General features: G+C 41.4%; 1 protein-coding gene across 1 annotated transcript; it reads right to left on the minus strand.

The window, feature by feature from the left end:
- Positions 1-4939: 4939 nt before the first annotated feature.
- LOC145984112 (protein GVQW3-like) lies at positions 4940-5425 on the minus strand. The gene has a single exon (XM_083117545.1). The coding sequence runs from the start codon at positions 5423-5425 to the stop codon at positions 4940-4942; it is 486 nt and encodes a 161-aa protein (XP_082973671.1).
- Positions 5426-13731: the final 8306 nt, after the last annotated feature.

Consider the following 13731-nt stretch of genomic DNA (forward strand, 5'->3'; position numbering starts at 1 on the left):
CAGTCGGCGGCTCCATCTGGCATCATCGGATCCTGGCTTCACTCGTGCACTTCGCAGGGACGTCCCGGACGGTACACGTTCACTGTCGAATCCATACGACAACTTGCGCAATAATAGGTCAGTTCTTCGCGGTCACTCGTAAGTACAGATTCGTGACTTGGGCGGTGAGACGAACATACGCGATGAGACATTCGCGGTTTCACATGGATATCAAATGTTATTAACTTTCACTACTTAGGACGTTGTTTCGGACGATTGACACGGGTGGACGTGTCTGGCGTTATTCTCACATAACCACACGTATGTGCACGGATGCGTTGACGGCGAGGGGGAGAACGACCCCCTGGTTCTATTCTGCTCTACTCCATGGCTCTGAAACACTCACTCGAGGAAAAACAAATCCAGACCTCGAGTCTGCTTGCAACTCGCAGCTCGGTCGCGCGTAGCTCACACTCCGGTGGCGATTGTAGGCAAAACTGTGTGTCGCTATTCCAAATCATCCCTTTTATTCCAGATTTGAACGTAGTGACGCTCAACCCTCCATGATCAGGTGCTTGTTTATTGTTTCTGGTGCTTTGACCGTTGTCCTCCTATCCTGGTCAATGCTCACTCCGGTCCTTAACCCCTGGTAGCAGCCCCTCGCGCAGAGATTAGGCTAAATCTTCCGCTATTTTATTCAGTCACGAAAAGCAAGGACAACTCAGTAGGGTAGCTTCTCCCTTTCAATCCAGCGATGAATCTTTAATAATTCATAACTCCCGTATTTCTGTTCTGATTAGGCTCAAATCTTGGAATCAGTACTTTCATGATGTGGTCTTCCGCTGGTTGAAATCTCATCCAATTCGGTCCATTGGTTTAGAAGTTGCATTTTTCTTGATATTCCCATAAGAATGCATGTAAATCCGAATTCGGGCGAAAACGGTGGTTGAGCAAGCTAGTGCTGGCTAAGACAGTTCGCTAGACACCTGTATTCACGACGGATATTAATATTACCAATTGCAATTAATTCATACTAACGGGCAATTAGATTAATTACTTGTCACTCAATATTTGACCGTTATAACGAAATGTGCTTTTCTTTGCATAAAATTTGAAATCGAAGGACGCAATTCTCCTCTGTGCCCCCCTGCAGGTGCCATTGGCCTCAATGTTTGCCCCCTTGCCCCCCTAGAATTGACATCAGTCGAAGGATTGGAGGGGGCAATGCCCCCCTGCCTCCCTGTGGTTAATCCACTGATTAGTTCAATAACTCCGTCCATGAATTTGGGTTTTCTTAGAATGTAAATATAATTACTATGTGTTTCTAAATTGTGTAAATGTTATAAAAGAAACACACGCCACTCAGTGGGCAACCCCCCCCCCCCAAGCACGAAGCTTAATTCGCACTGTGAGCACAGCTATGCAATATTCACCTTTACAATTTCAGCCCGCTCCGAAAAAAAAACCTGAGTACGCTAGTGGATAGAACAAAGAAGGAAAATATAATAATCCGAGTGCAGAAAAAAACACATATAGTGAAAACCGAGTGGGGGCGAACAACGGCAGATGCGTGTTCGATCGAAACGCCTTCTTTTGTTGGAGGCCTTTTTCAAAATGTCCGCCTCGGCTCTGAAGATGAAGACATTAAAACGAGGAGAGTGGCTGCTGCGAAGAATCCTTTTGACGTCTCCTTCGCTGCGTGCAACTTCCCTGCGTGACGCCACCTGGGATCGAAGGAGTTCGGAGAAACAAAGGAGGAAAAGATATGAGGAAATTCCGAACAAAGGAAGAACGACGGAATCACGAAAGGGAGATTGTGGCGGATTCTGTTTCGCTTCCGGAGCGGAATGTGCGGAGAAGAGTCCCAGCTGGTAGTAATGGCATGTTTCTTAACTTGTCCAAAGAGTTTGAAGAACAAGTTAATGAATGTTTGCTTAATTGAAGCGCCAAGTGGCGTTTCTTCGCTGCTGTCGAGGCTAATTTGCGAATAATTTTGATGCTTTCCGTTCTGGCTTTAAAGGATTGACGATGGCGCCAGAGACAATAATATATATCAGCCGCTGGAGAGATTGAGAGAGAGACAACAGAGTAGGGGCACAGAGAGAAAAGAGAGACACACCGAGAAAGGGAGATTGATTGATTGAATTGATGTTTAAAGTCCATTTTATGTACAGTAAGGTTAATGTGGACTGGACCTACAGTTTAAAGTGGGTTCCGAACCACTATGTGTCTCCACCGGCTATCGAACTTACCACTTGGTTAAAAGGCAACGAAAGAAGAGAGAGAACTAAAGACATACATAGTAAGTATAGTGTACTATGCCGTCAGGAAGGCCCTGAGAGAGAAATGGAGAGAAAACACAGAGAGGATATACATAAAGAGAAATAGATAGAAAGGAAAATAGACATACAGACATACACAGAGGTAAAGAGACACGAACATAGGATAGACACATGCAGAGAGAAAGAAACAGGGACACCGACAGCGACAGAGAGAAGGAGAGAGAAGAGAGAGAGGGAGAAATATAGAAAGAGAGAAAGAGAGATGTTTCGTCGGCGATGATTTGACGTTCCGTGGAGACAACATACATAGAGAAAAGACAGAGAAAGGGGCATAGAGAGACACACAGAGAGAGAGAACCCGGGACATGCACATCTAGAGAGGAGGAGAGTGAGAGAGAGACAAAATATAAAATAAGACGAAAGAAAAAAGAGATTTAATATTAATAATGGGTAAAGAGGCCGCACGGAATGATGTAAAATATAAGCTTCGAAGGAATAATAGAGATACGGAAACATGCCAACGAAGAAATCGGATAAAGGATGTACCGGTATACAGGTACAAGGAAACCAATAGACTGAAAGAAGGCGAGAAAATAGCTAGATACAGAACATAGTAAAAGAGAGAAACAAATAGTAAAGAAAAAACAGATGATGAAGAAATCAACGAAATCCAGTGTGAGGAAGATTGAAAGTTGAGAAGAGAGAGAAACAGAGAGAGAGAGAGAGAGAGAGAGAGAGAGAGAGAGAGAGAGAGAGAGGGGGGGGCGGGGAGAAAACTAAACACGTAGTAATTAATGTAAGTAAAGTGTGCCGACTCAGAGGTCCAGACTTTTTATCACGCCACCAAAATTCTCGGATTTGAGTTCGCATTTCTGCAACTTTTGACTAATTGCGAAGTTGAGGATGAGTGATGATATGAGGAAATTGACGAAGGGAGACTCACAAAGAACATCCATTCGAGGTCGGGATTCGAACCCTGGACCCGTAGCGTCGTACCGCGTTGTGCTTACCACTCTGCCATTCCGCCGTCTACTAACTTCATATTATCACTCATCCTGATGGTCGCCATTAGCCAATAGTTTCAGAGAGGATTACTTTACTGCCTTTTAATACATGTCTCCATTTTCATCTACGGGACGGAGTGCGCTGCGCCACTGTTTGTGAGAACTTTATCTTTACATGCTCTCCCGACAAGCCTCTATAATCCTCTTTTGGGTACGCCACTGGATCAGTTTTCCAGTATCAGTAGCCGCATATTACAATTTGTGAACCCAGAGTTCTGCCAATCGTTTGTGCATTTACTGACAACTCACTACAAAGTCCTCTGTAGCGAATCCGGAGGCAAACAGGCTGTTGCTGGGAGACAACGCAATCCATTAGCTCGCTGCTGCGTTCTTTGATCCGCGAGACAAATGTCCCCATTGTCTCGCCCCCGAGACATCGATTGTTCTTTGTAATGGCCTCCGTTGCTGAATCCAAATGGTCCATTGTTCGCCTTTTCCTCGCGGTGGTCTGGGCCTTGGACATGATGATGTCAGGCTGTCATTCCAGCCAGCATCGCTGTTTTGTCATTCTAGGTCACGCTGCGTCCCGCCAATTCACAACCTCTCCAATTTCTGGCGACCTGCAATGAGGTACTCCAGATAAATCCAGAGGGTATTTGTGAGGGCCAGTGGCGGGGCAGGGATATCTAAGAAGTACTGAGGAAGGGGGGTGCAATGTTGAAAATAAAGAAAACATGAACCCTGTCTCTGGAGAAAGCGAACGAAAACAAATATGCGCAAGTTCTGACGCGAGACGGCTCCACCAATGAACACGCGAGAGGAAATGGGATCGTGTGGAGGGAAGGAAAGCGACTGCACTCACAAGCCTTCGAGCAGCGTATACTGCTTTGCCCTGCCCATTAGATTTCCCCCCTTCTCTGCTCCTATGCGCGGCCTTACTCCAGAGATAACCGGGACAGGGTATACACGCTTTAGTCATTACGTCAAATACTAATGGACTTTTCGTAGGCTCACTTGAAAATTTGCAATTGAGACTGATTTTGAAGGGATACTCACGGACACCCATGCCCAGGCCGGGATTCGAACCCCTGGCGTCGTAGCGCTCTGTGATAACCACTCCGCCATGGAGGGATGCGTCATTGAAACTGAAAACGAATGGACCGGTCTAGAGACTTGCTTCATTTTGCTTGCTTTGACAGTAACAACCACGTGTTTTGTAATTTGAGAGCCTGTTCAAGGCAGTCCAACGGTAGCTATTTATTGTGGCTTGCAAAGGAGACACGGATCTTAACCCCTTAAGTGGGTATGACGGATATATCCGTCCTCGACATTTTCTGGATCATATCTCCTGATTATGACGAGCTACTTTCACTTTTGAGTTATTTTGCATTTGCGAAATAAGATGCCACTCCAGATCATTTAAATTCTCATTATCACTGCTTCCATGTTGACACACTGCTAGCTGTATTTATCTTACACTTGTACATACAATATATATACATATAAATATATATTTCTATATTATATAAACTGTGATTCGATCCAAGGTGTATGCAATTCAGGAGGCGTGTAAGTACTAGGGTGTATCAAAAAGTAAGGTGAGTTTTCGATTTATTGAAAAACGTGCGTAGAAATAAATATGAAACTGTAGTATGTTTGACACATGGTATCACACTAAAATCCGACATAGGAACCACTGCCTTCGTGGGCATATCGTGTGACGGGGGTCAGGGAAATGCCCATTCGGTGGTGTTTTTGGTCCTCACTCAGATTTTTGGGCACCCAGCGCTCACACACTTTCCTGAAACCAAGTTGGTCATGGACGATACTCCTCACTGAACCATATGAGATGTTCAATGCATCAGCAATGTCATGCAACCTGACTCTTCTGTCTTCACGAATCATCGCATCCACGTCTCGCACATTGCTGTCGGTGATGGACGTTGCTAGTCTGCCACTTCTGTCATCATCTGTCACACTACTCCTACCACTTGCAAATGAGTTACACCACACATACACTTGTTTCTGCATCATAACACTCTCTCCATAGACCTCCAACAATTCTCGATGAATTTCAGATGGTTTCTTTCCCTTGGCCCATAAAAACCGAATAACACTGCGCACCTCCTCATTGGAGTAATGTTCAAGTCGTTGCGCCATCTTTGAATTGCTCTAGGTACCAGACGAATTGACGTAGAAGACTGTAATTGCCGTCAGACTTGCATCACCTTGGTATCTGACACATACAAAAAATTTAATTAGCTACACAAAAAACTCTGGGTTTTACAGACAAATTCACCTTAATTTTTTATTCTGATTGATTGATTGAATTAGATTATTTTAAGTAATTTTTGTGTCACTTTTGGCTAATCGCGACGATGAGAAGAGTCGTGATATGATGAAAGTCATGAAGGGGCACTCAAAAAAGAAAGCCCCTGCCCAGGCCGGTATTCGAACCCGGGAGTCCTGGCTTCTTGTATTTTGAAATCTTGTGTTTTTCCACGATGGATCAAAACAGCAAGGAGAGTTATCTATCTTTCTTGAGTGGAGAAGATGCACTTTTGGAGAGTAATGAGTAGTTGTATTTATTTTAATTACCCACTACGGAAGATATTTGGTAGTTACCCACTTAAAGGGTTAACAACAATGAAGATGAAAGGAAAGACCCTAGTACATGACTAGATATTTATTTCCACACACGAATGTTATGTATGGCATTGGGCAATTTTAACAATGCTTTGTTCAAACAGATTATTGTCGTTCCTACTCTTACCCCTCAATTTTTTTAGGCTAGGATGCTCAATTATTCGTTCATCCAGGTTATTTTATGCTAGATGTTCGATTGTTTGTTCATTTGGGTTATTTTTCATGCTATATGTTCAACTATTGGTTCATCCGGGTTTCGTTTTAAGCTGAAATTCCAATTGTTCGTTCATGTGGATCCGTTCAACATTCAATCGATCAGGACAATCAACGTCGTCTGTTGATCTAGAGCTTATTTACAAGACCTTTGATCTTTGAAGATGTTGCTAGGGTCTCCCGCAGAGGGAAGCACTCTCCACGGAATCCATCCTCCCTCTCCAACGGGAGGACCTCGAACAGGGGTAAACGACTTCGGAACAAAGCCGGAAGAGGAGTTTGGTAAGAGATTACGTCACCGGCGGCTCGTTAGGGGAAGAGGAAACAAAACAAACAATTTCCTTCCGATGAAAAAGCAACTCGGCTGGACGACGACCTCCAGCTCTTGGCAACCTCTGGAGATGACAACAGATCCCTCCCTGATGGAGAACCGATATTTCAACAGAGGGCAATCTCGCCTTGGAAACATAACACTTGGCTGTTCAGTGACTTCGGATTAAAAAAAACAACTGGTATGGGACTCTGCTTGAGTTTGATTTGTTTTGATTTGATTAATTTTACCTCGCTCTGCTACCACTTTTGGCTAATTTCGAAACTGAGGATAATTGGTGTGATGATATTGATTAGACAAATGGACAGGACACAACACAAGTCTCAAAGATGGTTATACTGGCTCTGGGTGAGGTTTCAGTATGTAGGTACTAAAGTGCTGCAGCGAGAAGATTTCGCTCGAGCATCAAATAATTCGCACGGACGACGCTAGATAGCGTACGGAATAGAGAGCCCCTTCAATCGACCGAATAACGTTCGAACAGGCAAAACGAGCGATATACACTCGAAGCGCAGTAGTACACGTATTACCGTGTGGTAGTGGGCCCTCAAATATGGGTCGTGAGGTGAAAGGCGCAGTGAAATTGAAACTGAAGTAAACACAGTCATCATCTCCATGGTAAAATGTAGTTTAGTCTATCTTACCAATGCAGTGATATATGAAAATACAATAGCTGATTGTGGGCTGAAACTGCCAGGGCGGATATTTTACATGTATGTGTCTACGATTATTGTCACGTGCATAAATAGGAAAGAAATTGAGGTATGTTCAGGTTTTAACTTCCAAGAATGAAACATTAAAATGCTGACCAAGGCAAACTTTTATAGTATAAAAATATACATAAAAACGTAACGTTTCCACCCTCTAACAGGGTCTTCTTCAGACGAAGATTCATATGTTGTTACGTTTTTATGTATATTTTTATACTATAAAACTTTGCCTTGGTGAGAATTTTAATGTTTTATTAACATGCAAACAAGGCTTATCAGTGTTTTCAAGAATGATATGAGCCACAGCATGATGGATTCGGAGATCCAAGTGCAGCCGCCAGAGAAATTGGTTTGGGTGGGGATGGTAGGCGATGGTTATGATTCTGCATCTTTCTTAATGTTTCTTTATTCTCTTTATCTCTGTTTCTTTTTACTCTTTCCCTTTCTTTACCCTGTTCTACTATTTTTCTTTCTTCCCCTTTCTCATTTTTAAACTTTTCCTTATATTTACCTGCTTTCTATCTCACCAATTTCACTTTCTCTCATTCGCTTCTTCTTTTCTCTCGGGGCCTCTCGGTTGGCGTAGTGGTAATGTCGTCGCCTTGCAATCAAGGTGTTCCGGGTTCGATACTCAGTGGATAGTAGATCCTACTTTAAACTGTACGTTCAGTCCCGATTAGCCTATGTTTGCATAAAGTGAACTAAACTGAAACTGAAAATCGTTTTTCTCTCACATTGATTTACATCTTTGTCTCTTGTTTCAAAAATATCGTGTAAGTTATTTGTGCGACTAGCAGAGTGTGTTTCGACGCCAGTCGTCCCGGGTTCGAATCCACACCTGGGCATGGATGTTCTTTGTGAGTGTCCCTGCATCAATTTCATCATATCATCACTCATCCTGATCTATGCGATTAACCAAAAGTGGCAGACAATGGAAGTAAAATAAACAAAATCAAATCAAGCAGAGTGAGTGCATGGAGGGAGGGACTAGAAAACACCCTCACTGGTGTCAACCTGAACGGAAGATCCTACAACCTTATGAACACACAGCTCGTTCGCAAGAAATCACTGGGTGTGAGCCGAGCCCCAATATAATAAAGCCCCCACCCTCTTCCCCCACGGAGCCACCTGATTACAAGCCGTTCCGCCGCAATCTTTGCGCGTTGTGTCAACTTTCATCGCCCTAATTTATTCATCCCCCTTCGACATCCTCTCTCGCCTCGGAGAGATTTGCAGCATCCTCGTAGCCAGAAGAACCTCTCGCAACACACAAGATCGCCTTTAATAATTTAGCGCCTGGAAAGAGAGAGGCCGGCGTAAGTGCACAGCTACATGTGTGCATGCACGGAGAAAGGAGCCGTAACTCATGGATGGTGGCAGATGGCGAACGGAGACTTCGGTCTCGCCACCTGGAAATCTGGAAACGACGATGAGTCAGAGGAGGCGATGAAGATATAATTCAAACGGAGATGCGTCGGTGAGTTAACCTCACTATGAATAAAATATCTCCGCGGGATGAGTAATCGCGGAGCGTTACGACTACGGTTAAGAATTCAGGAATCCCTCGGTGTTGTCTCAGTCTTTACCGGTTAAACTCCGACAACTCCTCTCTCTGCACGACCATTTGGATAGCATTGTCAACATTATTTGTAACTTTGGCCTATTTTTGATGACGTTAAGTTTTATTGACCTACCCTAAATTTTTCTTCCTGGAAACATAAATTGACTTTCTAAGATTTCTTATTATACCTGCAGTTTTGAGGCCTGATATGAAATTGTATTTTTTTTAAAAAAATAATGAATGAGTGAATGTAGTTATATAAAAGCAAATGTATATGAGCTTTACGTGTAAAATTTATATCAAAAGTGTATATTTATGTACTTAAATTGTATGCTGGATGTAATCAGCCAGACGTAAGCTGTAAGTACAATAAAATTTGTTGATGATGCTGATCTAAGATTTCTTGCATTCTTGGCATAAACAGCCAAAACTAATATATTATACTTGCTGTAAGTCCAATAAAACTGGTTCATAATAATGTTCTAAGACGTGTTAATCTGCAATCTCGAATTTGATTTTTGTTGATACCATTGCGTCAACTTTTCATGCGAGAAAGAAGAAAACAGAAAAGTGTGATTACAATGTTGTAAAAATGGTGAGATAGAGGTGGAAAAAATGAGAATGCTTTGATTTATTTATTTCCATGTTGGAGTTAAATCTATTAAGTTGCACTGGATCTTTCGCCAGCGGTAGCAAAATTCATTCTCCAAAATTCCGATCCTTTCGAAAAGCTTCTACGATATTCTAAATTCTGAACAATTCCATCTGTTTTTAGAATTCGTTCTAGACTAGAGCATTCAAGTGATTCTTTGTGTTTAGTATTTCTTTTTCTCTCTTTAGGTACGTGTCATAGTTTCGTGCCACAGTAAGCGTATTTTCCATACTATATATTCAAACTGTAGGCCCGATCCAAATTTTTTCGTGTTTTAGTGGTTCTTAATAAATTAATACTGAATACATTGAGGTGTTTATCTTTATTACATGCTTATCGTGTAATTTCCACTGAACACGAAGTCAGTATGTTGTCTGTTCCACTGTTTCCAGAGCCTAATATACTTTTGACATACACGTATATTAATATATTTGTATATAACCCATTGTTACAATACAGCTGCTTTTTAACCACCATTCAAAAGTAATTATTTTTGAAGTTATCATAAATTCTTCCTTCCTTTGTATTTTATTAGCCTCCTATACAAATTAGTAACAAAATTATTTATATTATCGTTTTCTTCTTAACATATCACCGTCTTTTTTTATATTCTAAGTTTAGGTTATATTGATATATAAAATGTTTTATAAATCATTATAATGTTTATGTATGTACCGCAAATAACCGCCATACAGATGCTTAACTGTATACCTTCTGCAAATCGTAATAATGTAAATTAAATTATTGAAGATTTTACTCTGGTTGAAACTTCTTTATATTACTAACACCACCACCACTACTACCAATAACAGTGGCGGCGATTAGGGGGACGTGGGCGGCAGTTTCTCCTCCACTTTTTGTCACTTTTGCCCCTGCACTATGCCAAACTTTATCTACAAAGGGAAGTAAACTGTCCTTGCTCCACCCAGTTTTGGGATCCAGTCGCCGCCACTGACCAATAATGATACTAGTAATAACAATGTCGGTGCTACTACTGTTTGAGACTAAATTCGTAAATATGTAATTTATGTTTCCCCCCTGATAGTTAGTTCGTCACTCCATATGTACTTATAGATCATGACTCCACCTATGGCGTAGGCACACGTTATGGGTTGAAGGAATTGAAACTATTGTGACAATTCGAAAAGCGAATCCGTTATGATAGACCAAGTTGCAAATGGAGATATGAGATAGCCTCTGTTGATTACATATCACGCTTCTGTTAGCATAACTGTGAAAATAATAAAATGATATCCATCAGCTAACGCCCCCAACCAATATTCATCGTGACCTTGCAACCATTTCGCAATGTATCCATCCCCTTTGTCATTCCACTGGGCGTCAACAGAGGAATAAAGACAAAAGGAAGCATTGTGTTGCCACCAGGCGATGAGGTCGGAGATCGCGAAAGTTGTTTATTATAGCGATAAGTGGATTCGCGGAATCCCAAGAGAAGGGACAGGCTCTTGCGTCATTCGCTTCTCCTCTAATCCTCTCCTCTACCTCCTGTGGAGATCCATCATCTACTCCCGAAGGAACGCTTCCTGCGTCAGTGCCATGCATTGTGACTGATGTGATGTAACAGTGATGTCACAAAGTCTCTTGACCGACCGAAAGGGACGTTGGCCCGTGAACCCGGAATTTTAAGTGTTGCCAACTGGGTTGATGTTCCACCAGAAGTATTGTTTACAATGCAAAGTCTTGGTTCAACTTAAAACGTGCATATTTTGAAATATTCCTTGAATGGATGATGAACGCAAGGTAAGGAAAGAGGTGGTTTTCTAAGTGCACGCTTGACATTGTAGATAATCCACAGTAGGCATGGCCAAATCCGGATATCGGATAATTTTCTACTCACGACCGGATCAAGAAAGTGTGGGGCGTTACCCCCACACCCCCTATACGCCTTCATGGCGTGGTGCTAAGCACAGGGGAACACTTTACCTTTTTTCTATCCTGACTTCAAATATTCGGATATCCGATATGTGGATTATTCGAAATGTCCAGATATCCGAATGTGTGCATTATTTCATCAGTTTTTTTCGTTTATCCGTTTTACGGGCTATTCACATATTCCTTTATTCGTCATGTTCTACAAATCCTTTATCAAATCTGTACTATCCGGATATTCGTACTACTAACGTTTTTCTAGAAATTAAGATTATTTGGAATTTCTGGGCTCTTCGTGATTACGAAACGTCAGGAAATAATTTACCAAATTCTGGATTTAACCTTCGTAATTCACACCCCTTCATTTTGAATAATTATTTCTTCTGCAGTACTCTTTAATACGTAAAAACATGAAGCAGGGGTACCATGCAGGACGGTAGATTAAGTCGTCTCTGACTGATATCTGTGCATTGTGAAAAAGTACAAAAGGACAAAGAACTGTTCATGAACAAGGTGATAGATGTTTATGGGAAGTAAGCAAGGAGAATACAGTTTCTATCTAAATAGTAGACTCGAGTCTGAACTTGTACACAACGCGAAAGTATTTTCAATTCAATTTTGAATTTGTGAAGTAATAATAATAATAATAATAATAATAACAAAACAACAATAAAAAGTTTCTATGACTGAAGCGCAAGATATGGAATCTTACTCTGCCCCCCCCCCCCCAATCCTGCGGACTCCCTTGCTTGAAGAAGAGATAAGAAAGTTATCATAAACAAAAGCGTGCTCAGACCCTCTGATTAAGGAGGGCAAAAACCCTCGATGAAGTTCAGTCGGAGAAAGAAAAACCTCAATTCATATCTCTGTTTTATTGTATTGCTGGGTTCTAAGCATAGTGTGTGTCCGGATACACGGAAAATCATTCTATTAGGAGAATTCCAGCTTCCGCGGCACAAAATGTTCTCTGTTCCCCTCCTCCGTTATTTTCCTTCACTGTGGTAAACACACAGACTACTTTACATATAAACACGATCTCGTACAGCAGATTCAAAACAACTACACATAATTATTCATTTCCAATGTGTGACCAATTTATTCTGCGATCACATAAGTGTAACACAACTAGGCTAACTAATAAAATGCCTGAGTCTTAAGAATATGTAATTTGCTGGAGAACGAAGTGAGGTAGTCCATTTACATACAGAATAAACCCGCCGTAGTTGAAAATACTTTATCTTTTGAAGAGAAAAATATTGTTTAAGAGTATTAGGAATGGCAACTGCCCTCTCCCCCCCCCCCCGTGCGCACGCCTATGATCATAAATAGAGAGAAACCAAGAACAAACGGTTCGAAGGAAGAGAAAAAAGAAGACAATCACTCATAATCAGAGAATAAGCTGAATATAAAGTCACCAAATATACGTATTTTTTTGGTTATAAAGAGAACTGTAATACCAGTTTCAATGTGGAGAAAGGAAATAAGAGAGGAGGTTGCGGTTGGCAACACTACCTGCGATCCGAGCGATACGGAAGAGATCAAGGTTGCCTCACCTTCCGTCTGGACGCTGGGAGTAATATATTCTGATGTAATCTCTGGCCACCTTGCCACTTCCACTAATCTTCATGTTCAGTCGTTGGAATAGTTCCACGCTACATTAACAGTGCTTTCTCTCCTTACATCATGAGGCAAGTGAATGAAGATGGCCACCAACGCACATATCCAGTGGCGTGCCCGGGAATCAGTTCCCTGGGACTCCTTGGCGTTGTAGCGCCCTGTGTCAACCATTCCATCACTGAATTCGGCTGATGATTCTATGTAGAATTTTCCATTTTCAGACCAGGGTGTGGACCCACTCGGCGTGGCATCTGAAAATTTTCCCCTGGCTTCTGAATTTTCAAATTGAGTTCTGAAAATATATATAAATATACCACGTAGTAGTATATTTTTAATATTTCGAGTTCGCTTATGGAACTTCCAATTACAGTAGAACGTCGTTTATCCGCAAGTCACTTATCCGGAACGTCAGTTAATCGCACACTCAAAAAAGCAAGAGCGGCAAAAAAAAAAAAGACGATCAAATATGTTTAAAAAAAATTCTGATAATTTTTCTGCATAAATAACACAGTGCATGTACAGTACTGTAATTTAGGCACGTACTGTACTTATATTACGAGTGTTTTTTTCCTTTTCTCATGTCTTTTGTTTTTTGTACTGTATGTATAAAATAAACCTGTACTGTACGTGCTTTTCTTAAGTAAACACATCTTTGATTATCCGCAAAAATCTTTATCTTTAACCTTCGGTCCCAATTAATGCGGATAAACGACGTTCTACTGTACTTTAAAAATAATAATAATAACGAGTGCAGTACGTGTTTTGTAATATTTGTGTGTTTTCTGTATCACATGTATCATTAAATAAGAATAATAAACATGTCATTATACATTTTTACAATGCATG

This window comes from Lepisma saccharinum, chromosome 1, assembly GCF_977018435.1.
Source record: "Lepisma saccharinum chromosome 1, izLepSacc3.1, whole genome shotgun sequence".
Classification (NCBI taxonomy): Eukaryota; Metazoa; Arthropoda; class Insecta; order Zygentoma; family Lepismatidae; genus Lepisma; species Lepisma saccharinum.

Bases quoted from the DNA above. Each gene is read 5' to 3' on its own strand.
- LOC145984112 (XM_083117545.1), bottom strand. From the start codon at position 5,425: ATGGCGCAACGACTTGAACATTACTCCAATGAGGAGGTGCGCAGTGTT.